The 19483-nt window shown below is 38.4% G+C and overlaps 1 protein-coding gene across 1 annotated transcript; it reads right to left on the reverse strand.

Annotated features, from left to right (window-relative positions):
- Nucleotides 1-1778: 1778 nt before the first annotated feature.
- On the reverse strand, nt 1779-6633 carry LOC115687155 (axial regulator YABBY 1-like). The gene is made up of 7 exons (XM_030612631.2): nt 6502-6633; nt 6244-6396; nt 5758-5875; nt 4725-4773; nt 2813-2888; nt 2491-2565; nt 1779-2136 (listed from the first exon to the last, which is right to left on the reverse strand). Exons 1-7 carry the CDS (start codon nt 6631-6633, stop codon nt 2068-2070), a joined length of 672 nt encoding a protein of 223 aa, XP_030468491.2. The 3' UTR covers nt 1779-2067.
- Between the last annotated feature and the right edge of the window lie 12850 nt (nt 6634-19483).

Genomic DNA, 19483 nt, shown 5'->3' on the forward strand with positions numbered 1-19483 from the left:
TCAACCCTATATGGAATATGCTAGTTTAAAGATTTCTTTTTTAAAAGCTTAAGTTTTTAGAAAACAGACCGCCAGTGTACTTATAACATATTACTTGACAGTCTCCCCGCATGTAATTCGATCTTACATACGCAAGTCGGGATGTGGATGGAACCACGTCAACAGGATTTCGGTTGGAACAAGAAAGCAGGAAGAATAATAGGGATAATAAATAGGAGAAAATTGAGAGAGAATGTGTGTTAAGATTCAAACCCTTGAACCGTGCATTGCAACCTTGTTAAACAAATTATGTTCCTGTAAAGTTTAAACTATTAAGAAACGGTAGAAAAGCGTGGAAATAAAACAATTAGGACATAATTATAAATAAGCACATTCTTAAAATTCCCCACATCCTCGACTACAAAGATAACTGTTAATATCTTATTGGCAGATGCCACAAAAACTCCAAACTATGCTCACTATAACACAAATATCCCAAACTTTTTCTTGTGTCACCAGAAACCATAAACTTATCTACTGTGACACAGATACCTCCAACTTTTTTTTTGTGTCACGGAAAAATCCAAACTTATACATGTGTAACATATACCCTCTAAATTAATTCCATCTAGGATATATTTTTCACATTGGTTATTTATGACACAAAGAAAAAATTGAGGTATTTGTGTCACAATGGACACGTTTAGAGTTTTTAGTGACACAAAAAAAGTTCAAGATATTTGTGTCACGGTAAATATAGTATGGAGTTTGTTGTGGTATTAATCTTTCTCTTATTCATCTAGCTTCTGCTGGCATATTATCCAAATTCATGCTCTTTGTTATTATGATCATTAATTTCCATTCACAATTAATTGTGAGAGCAATTTGAAGTCACCTGAGAAGGAAGCCGCCGGTGCAGTTGAAGTGTAGTAAGTACAAGATCTACATAAGGCTGCTCAAAATTTTATCTCATGTTCGTCATTGTATTGCGTCTACTCGTAGAGAAAATTATCATCAGTTTGTATGCTACAAATCCTAACCCTTTGGTCAAATGTCTATCTAAAAAACCGTATCGCTTTTGTTTACTTGCTGCCGCCTTCACGCCTCTCCTCTACCGAAGTTCAATGAGGTCCACTGTCCTTTATCATCTCCATATAACAGATCATGGTAACTGCCTGCGCATCCTGTTACAGAAATCCTAGCCTAAGCTTCATCATCTTCATTTGTCGCACCTTGCTGCTCATCGGAGCTCCAGCCAACATCGGCAGCCGCCACTGCGCCATGCATTGAACTTTTCCAATCCTCTAAATTTGGGCTCCTGTGATGTCCGTGTTGGGCCTTATGTTCTTCTATTACTGATGGGTCCTAGTGCGCTGTACTTTTGCTGCTGTTGAGTTGTTACATACCTTCTGGCTTAAGCTCATGTATCTGTACTATTTATGTATTTATTAAATTATCAATATTTGTATAGCCATAATTTCATCATTCCATGCGATATATCCTCTCGCCGTATCATCCGTGAATAATCAATATGTGGTTTTTCTAATATATATGAATGATCAATGCAAATGGACCACAAGAAAAAAAAAAGGATCATATAAGCCTTATCTTTAATCATTAGTAGCAAAATAGTATGATCTAGATTTAAGTGAGAAAATAATTAGAAGAAACTCAGAAGGAGAAGTTTCCATTTGAGTCATTTAAGAAAAGAGATTGTATTGTTGCAGGATGATTTAGATTTAGTTCAAATTTACATCATGCGAAAGATTTGCAGAAAATAAGGATGTTTACATTATCACTTTAGTAACATATAGTCATGTCTTATAGCAGGTGTTATCTATTAGAATTGTGAACACAAATTAAGGAGAGAGTATGTCTCAGTCTCCTGAAATTAGTTGTTAAGTCGAGTCCGCAAACATTGTTTTAGCAGATGTCGGAATGTACCCTGTCGGGCCATGACAAACACGAATTCAAGCAACCCCTAAACAGGTGAACAGTCGAGAGTCCTCCACAAACGAAGAACCCTAAAAAGAGGGGGAAAAGGAGAACAGTTTCAGAAATTTAAACAGACACCCAACGTAGATTTTCTCAGTAAGGCGACACTCCCAAGTTCGCAGTTGCAAAGAGCCCATCTTTTCTCAGCACGTCCTCGCCTTCCTACAACATTCCCAAACCCATATAAATTTAAGGCATGTCAGATTTCTAATATCATTTCATATGTTATATCGACCATGATACAGAAATCCCCTAATCCATAATACTTCAAAAACATCAAAATTATTGTTCTTTTAACATGCTTCATCAACGCGGAAATGATACTTAGGAATTTGGCTTCTTCTCTTTTTCTTTTCTTCGCCTTGATTTTCATTTTGCTTACTAGAAAGGAAAAGGGTGCTCTCACATTCGATGTTATATGTCATCTAACAATGTGTCCGCTTTAAATCTCTATTAATAGAATGATTAATAGCTAATCAACAGTAGAAATGATTTTAGGGTTTCGAAGTATGTTACCTGCTGGCAGATATTAGGTTTCTTCACGGGCTGGTCAGGCATGAGTCCGAAATGGATGTGGGGGAAGTGGGCCCACTGCAAAAAGGGAGAAAAGAACACGAACGTACGATTATCAGAATCGAAAACTTTTTTTCTAATGAAACAGTCACAAGTTGAACGTTTCAGTGGAGAGTATACAGATAAACGAATGAACCCAACAAACAAGTGGGGGGAGAGGAGACCAGAGAGCGACTTTTCAATAGAGAGGAAAAGAAAAAACCAAAGAAAGATTGTTGTAAGATAGTCGACGTTAATTTCTTTTTGATGGAGTTTGGACACTTACGTTCTTTGCAGCAGCACTAAAAGCTTCCCTGTGGCTTATATCTGGATTTCCTGCTTTGATGCGTTGGATCTCTTCCCTGCAATTCCGGAGAATGTCATCATCGGACTTGCGATATCAACACACAAACACATGCATTGACACGGGAATAAACCCGACATAATGGAAAAGGGAAAAAAGAATTTTTCATCAATCATTTAGCATCAGCTCCAAAAAAACGGTCCAGTGGTCTTGGAGGGATGGAGACAATTAAGCAGTCTTTGAACACTTTACTTGTCGCTGCACATCGACGTGATACATGCTTTTTTTTTCTTGTTTGGCTTTTAACTTGTGCGAGTAATAAGACACACCATAAAACCAACACCAAATGACAAAAGCGATGTCTGAAAGTGCACTAAAACACAGTCCACTATCAACTGCAAATAAGGCTTCGTTCTTGAGGAGATTGAGGCGCCTACTAGTTTGATTAGTAGCTTTAACCTAATAATTGAGCAATTTTTCAGCGCTTATAAGTTCAAAATTAGACAGATGATAGTAATACTAAGAGTGCGTTTGTTTCACGGAAAATGTAACGTTTTTAGAAAATATTTTCCGAAAAATCATTTTCTAGGAAAATAGTTAGTTTTCCTTTGTTTGGTGATATGTGATCGAAGACATTTTCTGGTGTTTGGATCTGATTTGGAAAATGATTTCAATCCCATGATTTTATCTTAGGCAAAAAAATAATTTCGAATTTTTTAATATTTTATTTTTAAAAATAAAAAAGAAAACGAAAAAAATAAAGAAAAGAAAGAAAAGAATAAAACATTAAAAAAGTCAAGGGAAGCAATTTCGGAAAGTGTTTTCACCTTCTTAAATGAGGGAATTCACTTTCCTAATTTTATATATGAATGTTTTCTTTAACCGGAAAGTGTTTTTAGTTGACTAATCAATTTCGACGAACCAAACGGGTGAAAGTCAGGAAAACGAATTCCCAGAAAACACTTTCCCTTAAACAAACACACCCTAAGTAGGTAACACATACGATTTCTCCATTAGGAAACTCTCCACGACCATTTTCTTTCTGTATGAGGTGACAAACCACAAGAACATGCAAGACAAATTCTTGACTAGGTATTTTCATTAGAAACTTGGTGGGTTTCATAACTAAAGAATTAGAAAAAAAGAAAAATGACTTATATATTTTCCACAAAATTAGCTCTTACCACTCGATAAATAAAATGTTCATAACTTCATATGTTACCTAAGGGTTAAATACAATTATGAGTTTAAATATGTTCGAGTGTTTGCTTTCGGTCTTTTAAACTCTACCCTGACATTTATCATCCTTAAAATTTCATAATTGTGCAAATGTAGGATAACCATTAGCATGTTCCATCAAAACTTAAACCAAAACCACATCTACTATGTACTGTTTTAACAGCTGAGCACCTCCCGAAGTGCTAGGAACCAAACGTGTACCGAATGTTTCTTGTCTAAATTACTAAATACCAAATGCCTCTTATCAATCAACAAACATGCTTAATTATCTCTTTAAAATCTATATGATATCAGCCAGAGAAGGGAAAAACAAAAAAAAGAATAAGAGATTAAATTTCATCAGCAAGCTAGCCTAATCGAACCACTTGTATGCATTGATGGGAAGATAGGTTAGCCACTTTAATTCTAAGTAGTGTACATGTACTTGTCACTTGGTTAACAATGATGAGGGTGATAATTGTATCATCGAGAGATGCTTATCACCATAGATATTCTTAAGCTTGCAATAAGGCATACTTTTATAGCCATAAATTCATCGCTATTTTTTTTCCTTAGAGCTTACAAATATTAGTAAAGCAGAAATATTTGCCAGTAGTAAAAGGGATGATGCAAAAAATCATCATATATGTGCTTAAAATAAAATGTATTGACTTACTTGATGAAGCGGTTGTAAGCAGAAGGGACTCTCTGTCTCTTCTCCGGAGCTGGACATGAGCAACCAAACAGACATACAGACAAATCAAAGACACATTAATATCTGTTCTCTCTCTCTCTCTCTCTCTCTCTCTCTCTCTCTCTCTCTCTCTCTCTCTCTCTCTCTCTCTCTCATCATAGTCTCATCATGACTTCCAAGAGATGGCAACTCTACTCCACTTCTTCTTCTCTCTCTCTCTCTCTCTCTCTCTCTCTCTCTCTCTTATCATAGTCTCATCATGACCTCCTGAAAGAAGGCAACACCTCTCTCTCTCTCTCTCATCATAGTCTCATCATGACTTCCAAGAGATGGCAACTCTACTCCACTTCTTCTTCTTCTTCTCTCTCTCTCTCTCTCTCTTATCATAGTCTCATCATGACATCCTGAAAGAAGGCAACACCTCTCTCTCTCTCTCTCTCTCTCTCTCTCAAACTTTTTTGACAATCTTGGAGACGAAGATGAAAACCCTTTTCAGAGTCAAAGCGAAAGATGATCTGACATGGCTTCTTTCTTCTAGAAACGATTGAGACCATGCAATCTTTGATCAATTCAGTGAGGATTGCGAAAAAAAAAAGAGAAACAAAATGTAGGCTTTCTTGGCTAGTCATTATATAGAATATAGGAGGAGGCGGCTATCCGATGGGCTATGAAGTTCTTTTTCTTACATGTGATGCAAGCTCAAAACGAAAAAGAGGATTTAGATCTTGTTGAGGACTACTAAGCTTTTCAAAATAATGAAGATCACAAAAATAATCTCTCTCTTACAGATGAACTGCAACTCTTTCTTAGGTATATATTGCATACACAGACCCACAGAAAGAGAGAGAGAGAGAGAGAGAGAGAGAGAGAGAGAGAGAGAGAGAGTAGCCACTTAGAACTTGTTAAGTGTCGGCTCACACCATGAAACATGGATCAACCTAATTGAAAGATGGGTATAGAAAACAGAAAAATAAAGAAGGAAATTTTTAAATAGAGAGAAAGAGAACGTTCATACGTCTGTTAACTACTGGAGGCTTAGGGATCTGCTCAGCTCCTCCTCGTAGCTGCATTATGGAGTCGGCCGGCGACGGCTGATTTATCAGCAAACTTGGTGGGGCGTTCCGGATCTCCTCCTATAACGTCCCACCCCCATAATTAGCCAACACATAGAGCTAAAGGTTTTAGCATAATTAAGGAAAAAAGCAATAATAATTTTATCTTACCCAAGATACTTATTAGTAATACTGCTTCAAAGAAGTACCAATGTGTATTTCCTGGAGAACCCTCCAAAAAATGCAATCTTCTTATACTATTTCTTACGACAAAACCAAAAACTTTTTTTTTGGTTAATGTATATCTATAGAAGGGAACCCAATTTATGAATTGTAATTCGTAAAAGATCACAAAATGGTGTAATGTGAGAAGTGGAACCCGGTAGTTTCCTTTTCTTGATTTTTGTTGCTCGGACGCAAAGGTGGAACAGTTTATAATTCACAATTACCAGAAGGTTTTGAGGAGTGAAGAAATTGTGGCCAAGTTGAAGCTGGTTGGCCGAGGGAAGAAGCAACCCACACATGTTGACGGACAAAAGATTGGTGCAGTGACCGCATCGGACCGTCACCATCTTGAACAAGCTGGTACAAGGAACACTTACCTGTGTGTGCATTTGTGTGCACAAATACAAGCCCCAAATTAAACCACCAGAACAAAAACAAAGTCATTCTGGTATCATGCAGAGAGAGCAAGAGAGAGTATATACAGCGAGGACGGTGTCACAATAGTTGCAATGGACATAACAGAGCTGCTCGGTGGGGGATGAGAGGTGGTGGTGGTGGTCTGGCGCGAAACCGGATGATGAGGAGGAGGAGGAGGAAGAGGACATCGTGTTCATTCTTGGGTTTGATTTGATGGATGGATGGATTGACAGGTGATATGGCCGAATGGAGTGTGAAAGACAGCTTAACCACCTTGGATTTGGGTTTGATTGTTTAGTTGCTTTTGCTATACATAGGAGAGGAAGAGCAGAGAGTGAGGAGACAAAATAAGAGAGAGAGAGAGAGAGAGAGAGAGAGAGAGAGAGAGAGAAAGGGGGGGGGAGATAGCGGGAGGGAGGGAGGGAGAGAGAGAGTTTATTTCCACTAATATAGTATAGAGAAAGAAGACCGAGAAAGGCCTTTTCCTCTTATCCTTTTCAAGTAAGAGTGGAAATCTGACCAAGAAAGAAAAAAAAGACTTGAACATGGAAAAGTATCATCGAAGCTCATTCTGATATAGATTAACCTACATATAGGTCAGGGAAAATTAGAGATTTAAGATGAACCTCATTGGCAAGAACATCAAGTTCTATGAATTTTTTACCACTTTGATTGGTTGTGTCTACCACATCAATGCCAAATAGTGGTCTTCGATATATGTATCCTCTTTCTATGTGGGTAACTAAAATAATTTATCGCACATTGCACCATAACGAGATACAAATATTTTTTGTATCTAACAGTTTAAACTATTGAGTTACAGAGTCTTTTAACGTTTTTCTTATTGTTAGTTTTATTTGTTCATTGAAGATTTGGAAGATCTGGGATTTGTACAAGCTGTTGCTGCAACATTAACAGGACACACAGCTGGGGGAGGTAGAGTGAGAGAGAAAGCGAGAGAGAGAGAGTTGAAAATAAACGGCTGAGGTTAAAGGAGAGAGGGAAAATGAATGGTTGACAATCCCAAAGGATGAGGCAGGGAGAGAGAGAGAGAGAGCTTCCAGAGGCGGCAGAGGTGGGGGAGAGGAAGAGAGAAAGGGACGTGTGCATGGAGCGATTAGCTTTGGTGGTCATTCACCTGTTGTTTTCAAACTTAAGACCCTCTCTGTGTATTTGCGCGTGTCTGTGATCAACTGCGAAGCCTCTCTCTCTCTCTTCTCGGTTTTCTACAATTCCATTGTCCCCACAATCAAATCTTTGTTATCTCTCTCTCTCTGCTTAAGTGCGAAAGCACTATACGACGAAGGTACCTAGCTATGCCCCTCTGCAATACTCTCTCTCTCTCTCTCTCTCTCTCTCTCTCTCTCTTCCCTACACTAATCTAATGTATAGCTGATCAAAGATCCAATCCCATTTAGACACATTTCTGTACTCACTCTAGAGTTTCATGAGTCTTTTCATCGTTTTAGTCTAGCATGGTTCTCTCTAGACGCTGAAGCTTTTGAAGTTCTGTGAATTTTTGTACCAATGCCCAAAAGATGTCTTTTTCTTTTCTTGCTTCATCTCCACCCCATTAATTACTAGTTTGCCGGGATTCTGGATGAGCAAGATTGGTCTCTTCCAAAAAGTTACAAAATTTGGGAGAAGCATTTCCTAAATTGCTGAACAGTATAATGGCATGTGGTAAACATTTGTATATTCCATTTGGCCAACATTCCTTGCGTATGACAATAATTATGCACGTACTTGATGTGTGAATATAGATGTATAAATGTGGACAACGATTTAACAACTCGTTTGTATATAGTACCATTGAGTACCTAAGCCCTAATCCCTGTCCAGAAAGTTAAAATGCATGTCAACAACAAAACGAGCTACATATACAAATTGGAGTGTGGAAACCGTGATCTCATTCAACAAAAACCAGCGAAATTAATGAGAAAATGAAAAGGAACTTCTAGTTATAATATGAAATAAACATCCACATTGCAAACGTGCAACGACGAACTATTGACTTCTTAAAATTGCAATTGGTTTAGGGCATATTGGATTAAGTTTCTTATGAAATTGGTTTATAGTCCTTAAGAAGTACACTTGTGTAACAAGTAGGAAGAGGTCAGGTCTTGAAATCCCATTATCCCCTAGTTGCCAATTTTCGGTGTAGAGACTTTATCTGCGAAGTTATTTGCATTGCTCTTGAATTAGACTAATTAGAGCTTAAATGTCACTCGAACATAAGAAGGTGCATCAATAAGAGGGATAACTTGCATTAGGTTAACCCATGTCAGTAGTTGTTAACCTCATTTGACCTCACATAGGATTATAGGACATCATCGCTAACCACCACCATTGCTTATGATAACTAGGGCTGAGGTCACCGCAGGAGGCCACAGCACGGTGGCGGAGGCGGTGAGGGAGGTGCGGCCATGGTGGGGACATTGCAGACGCGACCATTAGAGGAAGAAGATGCGGGAGAGCATACAAAAGGGAATTTAGGAAACTAATCCTGACCGTTTATTTACTACCGTGTCAACGTGTCTTCCATTTTGAAGAGACTAAATCAATAGAAAATATCAATTTACTCCAAATGGAGAGGATCTCAATCCATTTAGATATTTCAGGCATTTGACAGTATGGTGTGTCCAAAATCTTAGGACATAAACTAACCCACTGTTCCTCCTGATTATGCTAGCTGGGTCAATATTTTTTGCTCTTTAAACTTGGCGGTTAATTACACATTTAGTCCCTTTAACTTCCTAACACTCTTGCCCTCTTATAACCTTCATTAAAGTAAGACGCAAAAAGAGGGATAACTCACATTAGGTTACTACTTGCTAAGGAACCGCTTCACGTATTTTACTCATTGTACATCACATCATCCAACTTGACATTCAATTTACTATTATCCTCTAATTCTCTTCTTCTTTCTTGCATTCAGCAAAGCCGTGCACGAATGATCTGGAGATGAGCAGACAATGAACTTATCACTGTAACTCTTGCGGACAAGAAATTCAAAAAAAAGTCAGGTTTTGAAGCTATATTCAAACTTTACTCATGGTCCTACTGATGATACCGCCACGATGCTAAGCGCCACAAAAATGACAAAAACATCAAGAAGCAGATCACCATCATCTCCTTCCAACGCCATACATGACTAATCTTTTATCAGACCTCTCTCGCTCTCTCTCGCTCAGACACACACATAAACCCACAGAGATACGAAGTTGTCAGTGATAACAGAAGGCAGAGATCCTTTATCATAGCTTTGTCCTCGCATGGTGTGTTTTTTCCAATTTTCGCTTGCCTACCATTAGCTAAAACATAGGTTAGACTTTTTTACCTACGCACACTACTAGTCCCTTCCAATCAAGTTCTGTCTTTCTTTATTTTTTTTATGTATTTTACTCTTCATGTCGCAAAGTTCAACTCCGGAAAAAGGCCTGTCCACTTTTCCCGCACCATCGTTGAGGACAATCGCCCATTGATTGCCATTTAAAGTTAATATGATGATAATTCTGTTGTGATGATTGTTGCATCCTCGTTGAATATTGACTATATATGTTGCTTGAAAAGACTTGGGAATGTTTTTTCCGGACATTGTTTTTAACATCAAAAGCACACACTAATGGAGGAGCTTGTCAGTCTAGGTCTCTGTGCACTTTCTTTAAATTAAAACAAAAAGAAAGGGTTGTACTGCTTAATTCGTATCATATAAGAGACACTATTCACTTCTCTTGCTCTAAACAGGTTTAACTTTTGCATCTTACTTCTAGCATCGTATGCCGGAACTTTTTTTTGTGTGTTTTGTGTATTGTGATTGATTTTGAAATATTGAAATCTCGAATTTAGATATATGACGATAAAGTTGGCGCAAGACGTGAAAATATCATGTTTGGATTAACATTTACTTTTCAGTTTTTAATTAGGATATGTTTATTTGAAGGAAATTGTTTTGGGACTTTTCAGTGTTTGGATTATGAAAAACTAATCTATTTATAAAAAATATTTTTGATAGATAAAAAAGACAAGCTTAGATTGAGGAAGAACGACTTTCTCATCTGGCAAGAAACAAATCACTTTTCTTAAACTACACAACAAATGAAAGTTAATTATTTTTCCTGAAAATGATTTCCATGGAAAATATTTTCCTTTTTTTATGAAATTTTCAGTAAAACAAATACATTCGTAATTAAAACTTTGTTTCTTATACACTTTGACTTTTTTCTACAACATCTCTAGCGTTCAAAATAAATAAAAGTTGACAGTAAATGAACATATAGTAACTTCATAATTCGTTTGAAATTTACGTGATATTTTAAATCTTAATAGAAAAGCCAAAAAGTGATTTTACTTTTAATTAATGGAAGCAGACGTGCCTTTTAGATTTGTGTCATCACTCGACTTACAAATGAAGTTGGTAAATGTTACCCAATCTTTGGGTGCATTTGTTTCATGAAAAAGCAACTTGGAAAATATTTTTTCTAAAATTGAATTTTTATGTCGTTTAGAAAAATTAATCAATAAAAGAAATTTCCTCATCAACAAAAATGTCGAGGTATAAATTGTTGTTGATAAGGAAAAAAAATTTCCATTAACTAATTTTTCTAAACGATATAAATAATCATTTTTAAGAAAATAATTTCCAAATCCTTACTTTTCCATAAAACAAATGCACCCTTGTCTCCGTTCATTTTGAATTTAACTTCTTCTGTTCTCTTTAAGGAGCTTCTAACCATGCCCTCCTCCAATCTTTTTTGTTTCTCATAGGCGGGAAAAGTGTCAAAAAAGTCCTAAACCTTTTGTATTGGTGCCAATTTAGTCCAAAACCTTTTTTTTGTGCCAATTCAGTCTTAAACCTTTTGCATTTGTGTCAATTTAGTCCTAAAACTTTTTTTGGTGCCAATTCAGTCCTAAACCTTTTGCATTGATGCCAATTCAGTCCTAAATCTTTTGTTTTTGTGCCAATTCAGTCCTTCCGGCCAATTTTAACGGGATTTTGCTGACATGGACGCCGACCGGCCGGCAACCGATCACCGGCGCTGACGTGGACAACTTTAATAATATTTTAATATTTTTGAATTTTTATTAATTTTTTTCTTTTTTTTCTTTTCTTTTTTTTTCCCTCCCCTCCTCCAGCCGATCGTCGGACTGGCGACCGGCCAGAGGCCGGTGCCGGCGAGGCTCGCCCTCGCCGGCCACTGGCGAGGGCGGCCTCGCCCAGTCGCCGGCGAGGCTCGACCTCGCAAGATCCAGCGAGGTCGGGCCTCGCCCAGCCGCCGGTGAGGCTCGCCCTCGCCAGCGACGGCGAAGGCGAGCCTCACCCGGCCGCGCGCCAGATTCGGCGAGGTCGGGCCTCGCCCAACCATGGCGAGGTCGGGCCTCGCCCGCCCATGCCGAGGCTCGCCTTCGCCGTGCCGGCGAGGGCGAACCTCGCCTAGCCATGGTGAGGCTCGCCTCGCCGCCGCCGTGGCGAGGGCGAGCCTCGCCGGCACTGGGCGAGGCACGACCTCGCCGGATCTGGCAAGGTCGAGCCTCGCCCAGCCATGGCGAGGCTCGCCTTCGCCGTCGCTAGCGAGGGCTTGCCGTCGCCGGCGGCTAGGCGAGGCCCGACCTCGCCGGATCTGGCGAGGTCGAGCCTCGCCGGCGGCTGGGCGAGGCCCGACCTCGCCAGATCTGGCGAGGTCGAGCCTCGTCCAGCGCGAGGCCGCCCTCGCCAGTGGCCAGTGAGGGCGAGCCTCGCCAGCAACCGGCTGGAGGAGGGGAGGAGAAAAAAATAAATAAAAATTCAAAAAAATATTAAAATATTATTAAAGTTGTCCACGTCAGCGCCGGTGACCGGCCGCCGGCCAGTCGGCGTCCACGTCGGCAAAATCCGGTCAAAATTGACCGGAAGGACTGAATTGGCACAAAGACAAAAGGTTTAGGACTAAATTGGCACAAATGCAAAAGGTTTAGGACTAAATTGACACCAAAAAAAGGTTTAAGACTAAATTGGCATTAATGCAAACGGTTGAGAACTTTTTTGGCACTTTTCCACTCGTAGGCAATTAAAGCGGCCAAGGACAGATTTTTGTAATCAAGAACACAACAAATGTGAAAACATCTTGTCTGAAATATAGTCTTGAAAATGTATCGAAACAGTTATTGAAAAATGAAAGTTGCACACGTGTGACTTTCTTAAGCCTGCTTATAGTTGTGGACTTTTTTTGTTTTTGTACATTATCTGTGTGTTAAACAATAGTCGTTTTAAGAATTGGTGGGTGGGTTACATAAATTTTAAACATGGGCACGCATCTCACTTGATTAATATAGTTTCTTGGTTCCTATACTTAGATAATAAAGCTGCGCCAGGTATTTGTAGAGAATTTCCATTATGAACTCTCCTCGTGGTTGAGCACTACAAGAAAACGGGTCTCTAGCAACCAAATGAATTTTTGTCGCTAAAAAGACTTCTGGGCGACCGAAAACTTGATTTGGTCGCTAGAAATCAAGCTGTGGTGACCAAAATAGGTCTTCTTGTGACCAATTTTTTTTGTTTTGTTTTTTGTTACAAGAGACCGAGATACTGAAGTGTCCCACATCGCTTATCTACGAGATTTATATGCTCTTTATACAAATGCAGCATCCCCTTTTTCCAAGAATTATCAGTTAGCTATTTATATCAATGCTACTTTAACCATAATCACAACTCTATGAAATTTGTCACACCATGTAAGAGCTAGTTAAAGCATGGTATGGAAAGGACAATAAAAAGATAGCTTTGTAATATACCGACATCTAGCAAAATACTAGACACTCGAGAGGGAATTGAGTTTTTCTTCAACTATGTATGTCTCGTACTAGTCAATGTCCTCATGATAGCTCCGTGCATCCAGATTTCTACATCGCTAGCACCCACAAGATCGCATTCAGCTTTGTTCTCCATATCTCTAACACTAGGTTGAGAGAGAGAGAAAGAGAGGAAAAATTGTCCAAAAAGTCCTAAACCTATTGCACTTTTGCCAATTCAGTCATAAACCTTTCAAATTTTCCCATAGAGTCATAAACATTTTCACTTCTTGCCAATTGAGTCCATCCGGCTAATTTTGACCACTCGAAACTGACGTAGACGCCGGCTAGCACCAATCGTCCAGCCAACGCTGACGTAGCAATTTTTTAAAAATATTTTTAATATTTTTTTTTGGATGTTTTTTATTTTTTTGAATTTTTGAATTTTTTTGAATTTTTTTTCTGGCCTTCTTCCCTTTGGTTGATCGCCGACCTCTGGCGAAGCTCGCCCCTGCCAGCCACTGGCGGGCAAGGCTCGACCTCGGTAGTGGCCAGCAGGGGCAAGCTTCACCAGAGGCTGGTGAGCCTCGATGGCCAGAGGGAAGAAGCCCAAAAGAAAAAAAAAGGAAAAAAATCGAAAAATATATTAAAATATTAAAAAAATTGCCAAATCAGCGTTGACTGAATGACCAGTACCGGCCGGCGTTTGCGTCAGCACCGATCGGCCAAAATTGGCTGGATAGACTAAATTAGCACAAATGCAAAAGGTTTAGGACTGAAATGACAAACTTGAAAGGTTTAAGATTGAATTGATAAAAGTGTAATAGGATTAGAACTTTTTGGACAATTTTCTCGAGAAAGAGATATATCTCCCTTGCTCATAGTTCTAGCTCTACACCATGATCATTAGGAGAGTTACTAGACCCTTGACCTTAATTGGTAATAAACCTACCTCCCTCTCTCTCTCTCTCTCTCTCTCTCTCTCTCTCTCTCTCTCTCTCTCTCTCTCTCTCTCTCTCTCTCTCTCTCTCTCTCATGCTTGTATGTACACACTGCGCAGGCACGCAGGCATGCGCGCTCGCACATACACAGAGCTTGTGCAAGTTTTCTGGACCTTGACCAAGCCTAGCTAGAGCTGCCAAGTCTCTTTTTTGGCTTTTCTTTTTTTCCTTATGTTACCTTTTTTGTGATTCTATATAACAGGACACTTGCGTGCCGAATCGATACTACGTGTCAAATTTATTGTGCCAATTATATCGGTTTAACAATGTTTTACTTCTAGCAACAACTGGCGAAGGAACGACCCACCCGGACATTATAGGATTTGATTGCTCAAAATGGAAAATTTAGAGGATGAAATCCTAGGAATTCGATAAATTATGGATTAAAATTAGACTTGACCAAGAAATAATTAGTATGCCACCATATGTAATACCAATACAAAGTGGCATGATGCGAGACAACAGTCGGAAAGTTAAAATAGGTAAATAGTCTTGAGATATTGCTGCTTCCAATCGCCCTTCTCCATCTGTTTTACTTATGAAAATATATTAGCAATGGTCATATTAATTGGGGAACCCATCGAAATGAACTTTCGGATGCTCAATGGGCACCCACTAATGAGGTAGAAAAAAGATTTACTCTAATTCAACGATACTAGTACATCCAACATCCAAAAAAAAAAAAATTTTCTTGTTTTCCAAGTCATTTCTTTTTCATAGCCATTAGCCCTGCATCGACCTAATTTATAATACTGTCGGTGTGAAACAACGACTTTTCAAGTGAAACACCAATTTGTATTTGGATCGGTTGAGCAGTAGATATCCTAAAACCTAGCACGTTACTTCAAAAACCCTACCTTGTCTATTTTATTTGATATCCACAAGAATACTAATGCCATAAGTGGAAACTATTTTTTCCATTGACAATTGATAGAATGAAAACCCAACAAGAACTCTTGATTACATTGGCAGGCTATTAATTGTGTTGTCATTTTTAATGAGCCGTGTTATGAAAGTTTGGGCACAACTAGGCTACTAATTGTCATGAGAGCATTGTCAACTTTGCTTGGGGCCACCAGAAATATACGGCTAAGAGCGGTAGGAGATCTTTTGCCCAACCAGAGTCATTGGTCAAATCTCACAGATTATGTACAACATCAATGTCAGACACAAGTAAATCTTCAGCATCGTCTAATTCATGAAGAAATCTCCTGACTTTTGGCACACAGGAGGAGCTATGGTGACCGTCTCCCAAACTTAGAACTTCGAGCTTCAAGCGACAGCTGTAACTCAAGTTGAGCATACCGTAATATGTGTAGGATCTTTATAGGTATGCCCAAATAGAAGTAGCTTAGTTGATCGCCTCGAACATTCACCATCGCTTTTCGTTTTCGACGCTTCGAATATCGAATGAACCACCCTGCTCTATTCCCCATTCTTTTTCATTGAAAAAGAAAAAAAGAAACTAGTAGCAAAAAGCACAGGTGTGTGCAGGCCAAAAAAGTGAAGAAAAAATAAAGAAAGTTATTAAATAAGAAGAGAAGAGTAAATATTGATAGATATTAAATAGTTTAGGGAAGGAATTGTTGCAAAATTGGAAAGATTAAAATCAATCTTTGGTCATGAGAAATTCGTGAAATCATGTGGCAATTATCTTGATAATCTTAGATTGTAATTATGTCAAGTTTATGCAAATAGAATGTCACCCTTGATTTTAATAGCAACCATGTATTTTAATAGAATTTCCATGCAAAATTTTGAGATTGAAATCCTCGTCTACATTGATTTCTTTAATAGCAGAGATTGTTTGCTCTAATCGTTGTATCAATAGATTAAAAAGAACCTTCTCTTTATCGGGAAGAGTGTTTCATGGTTTTGGGGACCTCTCCTGCGTATATAAGTGAGAGCGACAAATTATTTCCACATTGATTGTCAAAGGAACGCACATCGATGAGATAAGAAATTATGATGGTTTTATAATTATAAATATAGCCTAAGTTTGTAAGTTTTCAAGCTCTACCATGTGTCATCCGAGTTAAGTTTATTTTATTAGAAATGAGAGAGGGTGTTAAAATATTTCATGTCTTTATGGGATTAATTATATAATTTTGTATATGCTGTCTCCTTTCAACTAGAAATTATGATTGTGGCTTGGAAGTCTTTAACATCGACACAAATTAACACTGCATAGACGGAACATTTATATTATTAAATAAAACAAAGAGAATCTCCTACATTTTAAGGGTCACAAGTATTTTTTAATTTTTTTTTTTTTTGCTTCTTCTTAATATCCTTAGTCATTTTATAAATATTCTATCCATGGACAAACAGTGTAATTTATGATTCTATATTCTGCCCTTTTCTATCTAATAAATAACCTTACCAGAAGAAGCTCAAATCTGTATATATTCTTCTCTTCTTACATATATGTGTACAATTTCTTCATGATGTCTCAATAATTTCTCTCCATTAATATATAATTCAAACATTTTGTATAAGGTGATTTTACAAAAGCGTTTAAATATGATATTTTGCATCACACGCAATGAGTGTGCACTTTTGTTAGTATCGAGAAACCATACATATTTTCTATATTGAGACTCTTAATAGAATGTTCAAGTTAAAGTAATGCTAGGGTTACAATAAAGATTGGCACACAAAAAGTAAGACATGTTCTTGATTGTCCCACACTTATTTCTGCACGTTTGGAGATGACACAAATCATATTTTGATGCACGTTTGGAGATGACACAAATCATATTTTGATGCAACCACGGGAAAAACCCAATTAGGATAATTGTCCAAAAAATCATATTGTGACAATCAATTCAATCATAAACTTTTCAATTTTACCAATTTAGTCATAAACCTTTTCACGATTTACCAATATAGTCATTCCAACTAATTTTGCCGAAAATCGTTGACAAACGGTGTCACGTAGGACGGCTAGTGTCTACGTCAGTGATTTCAGGCAAAAATTGGCTAGAAGGACTACATTAGTAAATCTTTAAAAGGTTTATGACTAAATTGGCAAAATTGAAAATGTTAGAACTAAATTGGCTGCCGTACAATAGATTTAGAACTTTTTAGGCAATTTTCTCAATATTTTACTCATAGTTACATATGAATAAGCTTCTGTATGCATAAATACACATGTTTTGTATTCAAAGCGTTGCTTATTCATGGAGTATGTGCTATTTAGAGTGTCGGAGGTACAAGCATCTTCTATAATAGTAAGAAAACCTAGATCTTGCTATCAGTAACCTCTCGTTAGTTCGCTGGATCCACCTCATTATGGGATCAATTATTCAATAGTAATATCGATTGCAAGTAAACATCTCACCAACTCATGTAATGTCAATTCATGGTACCACTCTAGTATATTAATTTCTCTGGCAGTCACTACACGTATCTAGAAGCACAAGCATGTGGCCTAAGATGTGGTTCTTCTAGTTTCTTGTTTATAGAGGATAACTCAAAGGGTCATGTGTTAAGATGCATGTGAAACAGGTTAGTATAATGAAACTTCCATCGGATAGATGATGTGGTGTGGAAATAGTTAATAGATTTACTGACTCGTAATTAAGGAACTTAAGATTTTCAAGAAAAATGGGTTTGACTATGTTGATGAGCTTGTATCTAAGTGCTTTATAAATCTCTTTATGTTGATTTATTAGACTCTGATTCAAGTACGATAGAGGGGTATTAACGCCCCGCTGGTTGATTGGATGCGCTCTTAACATTTATCCGTCTTTGATGAGTATCTCAAGGAAGGAATCTCGTAAACTTGTCAAAGTTTTCGTGTTCTAAATAATATTAAATTATGATCATGTGTCTCGTGATGACTCTTGATATGAGTCAACAACCCTCGAAAATTGAGTAGTCAGATGTATTGTGTTCTAGTGGATGGATGAGGATTCTGAGTGAGGAACACTTGGAAGATGCATTGTTTATGTTTGTTAGAGATATTTAGGATTTCCTAGAGATATTTATGATATTTATTTTGATTTTTCATATATCTCGTGATAATGCGTATATCTAGAAGATTGTCCATATATCTCTCTTTGAGTGTGCATATTCTTGATTGATATGTTACCTAGATAGTCATCCAATAAAACTTATAAATAGGCTTTATCATAATTAGGGGTGATCGGTTTCAAAGTGACTACGTTCTAGACCTAGACAAAATCTTTACGACGGGGTTCATCTTTGTCCTGAGGGCGAAAGTTTGGGCTTTTTCCTTGCGAAAAGTAGTATTATATTAAGTAGAAAAGGTTAGGCCTTTTTTTTCTGGGAAATTTGAATGGTGGGCCTTTGTTTTCCAGGGATTTTGGCCAATCTGGGGACGAGACAAACTTGCAAACGGTGTTATACGGACGTGCAATAAGCAAGAGAAGATGAAAATTGAAGATTCATGTGAAATTGAAGAGGGACGGACCCATGCGTCCCGGCTTTTCTCATTGAATTAACGCCGTGCGTGCAGATGGAATGAACATGAATGCCTGTGACTAATGCATTTAACTCAGCGGTCTGCTCTGACCCCCACCCCTTCCCCCCCTTCATGTTTTTCTCTGGCTATTCTCCTTTTTGTTTTTGTCTCTTTTTTGTTCTGCTTCAAATGAAGCGTTTGCTTGAATCCTTTGGGCAAGACAAAAATTGAATTGCCTGGGCGGCATAAGTAACCTAGAGATTTTTAAGATATAGTTAATAATTTTAACCGTAGTGAACCTTGGCAAGATACTCTTTTATTGTCGAGATAAAATGCGGCCGATCAATACGAACATGCAAAGGAAAACACTCGAATTTACGTGATTCAGTAAGATTGGCTACTATTAGGAGCACGTAGTAGAAGCCTGATACATTCAGCGGGAGATCCGCAAGAGGGAGCCCATATTCAAGCCCGTCAACATATCTTGTTAGATCCACATTCACTTAAAAACTTAATCTAATGACAACGGCTAGGGCTGGCCTTACCTAAGTGAGGGAGTGAGGGTCACCCTCGCTGCCACAGGCGAGAGTCGACCTCGCCGGGACTTGCTTGGGCAAAGGCAAGCATCGGCAAGGCCACCCTTGCTAGATTTAGCAAGGACGACCTCGCGCAGGCCAGGTTAACCTCGCCGGGCCTCACCTGTGCGAGAGTGACCCTTGGTCAGGCGAGGACAGCGCTCGTCGAGCATGGCATGTGTTGGTGCTAGGGATTAAAAAGAAAGAAAAAAATTATTAAAATAATATCCGCGCTAGCACCAACCATGTCACGTAAGACGGCCGGCATCCATGT

This window comes from Syzygium oleosum, unplaced genomic scaffold, assembly GCF_021117445.2.
Source record: "Syzygium oleosum isolate NSW1041296 unplaced genomic scaffold, Sole_v2.1 Sole_v2.15, whole genome shotgun sequence".
Taxonomy (NCBI): Eukaryota; Viridiplantae; Streptophyta; class Magnoliopsida; order Myrtales; family Myrtaceae; genus Syzygium; species Syzygium oleosum.

Bases quoted from the DNA above. Each gene is read 5' to 3' on its own strand.
- LOC115687155 (XM_030612631.2), bottom strand. From the start codon at position 6,633: ATGAACACGATGTCCTCTTCCTCCTCCTCCTCCTCATCATCCGGTTTC. The intron at 5,876-6,243 runs GTAATTGTGAAT...GGGACGTTATAG, and splicing joins TCACTCCTCAAAACCTTCTG to GAGGAGATCCGGAACGCCCC. The intron at 2,889-4,724 runs GTAAGTCAATAC...CCGGAATTGCAG, and splicing joins GCTTACAACCGCTTCATCAA to GGAAGAGATCCAACGCATCA.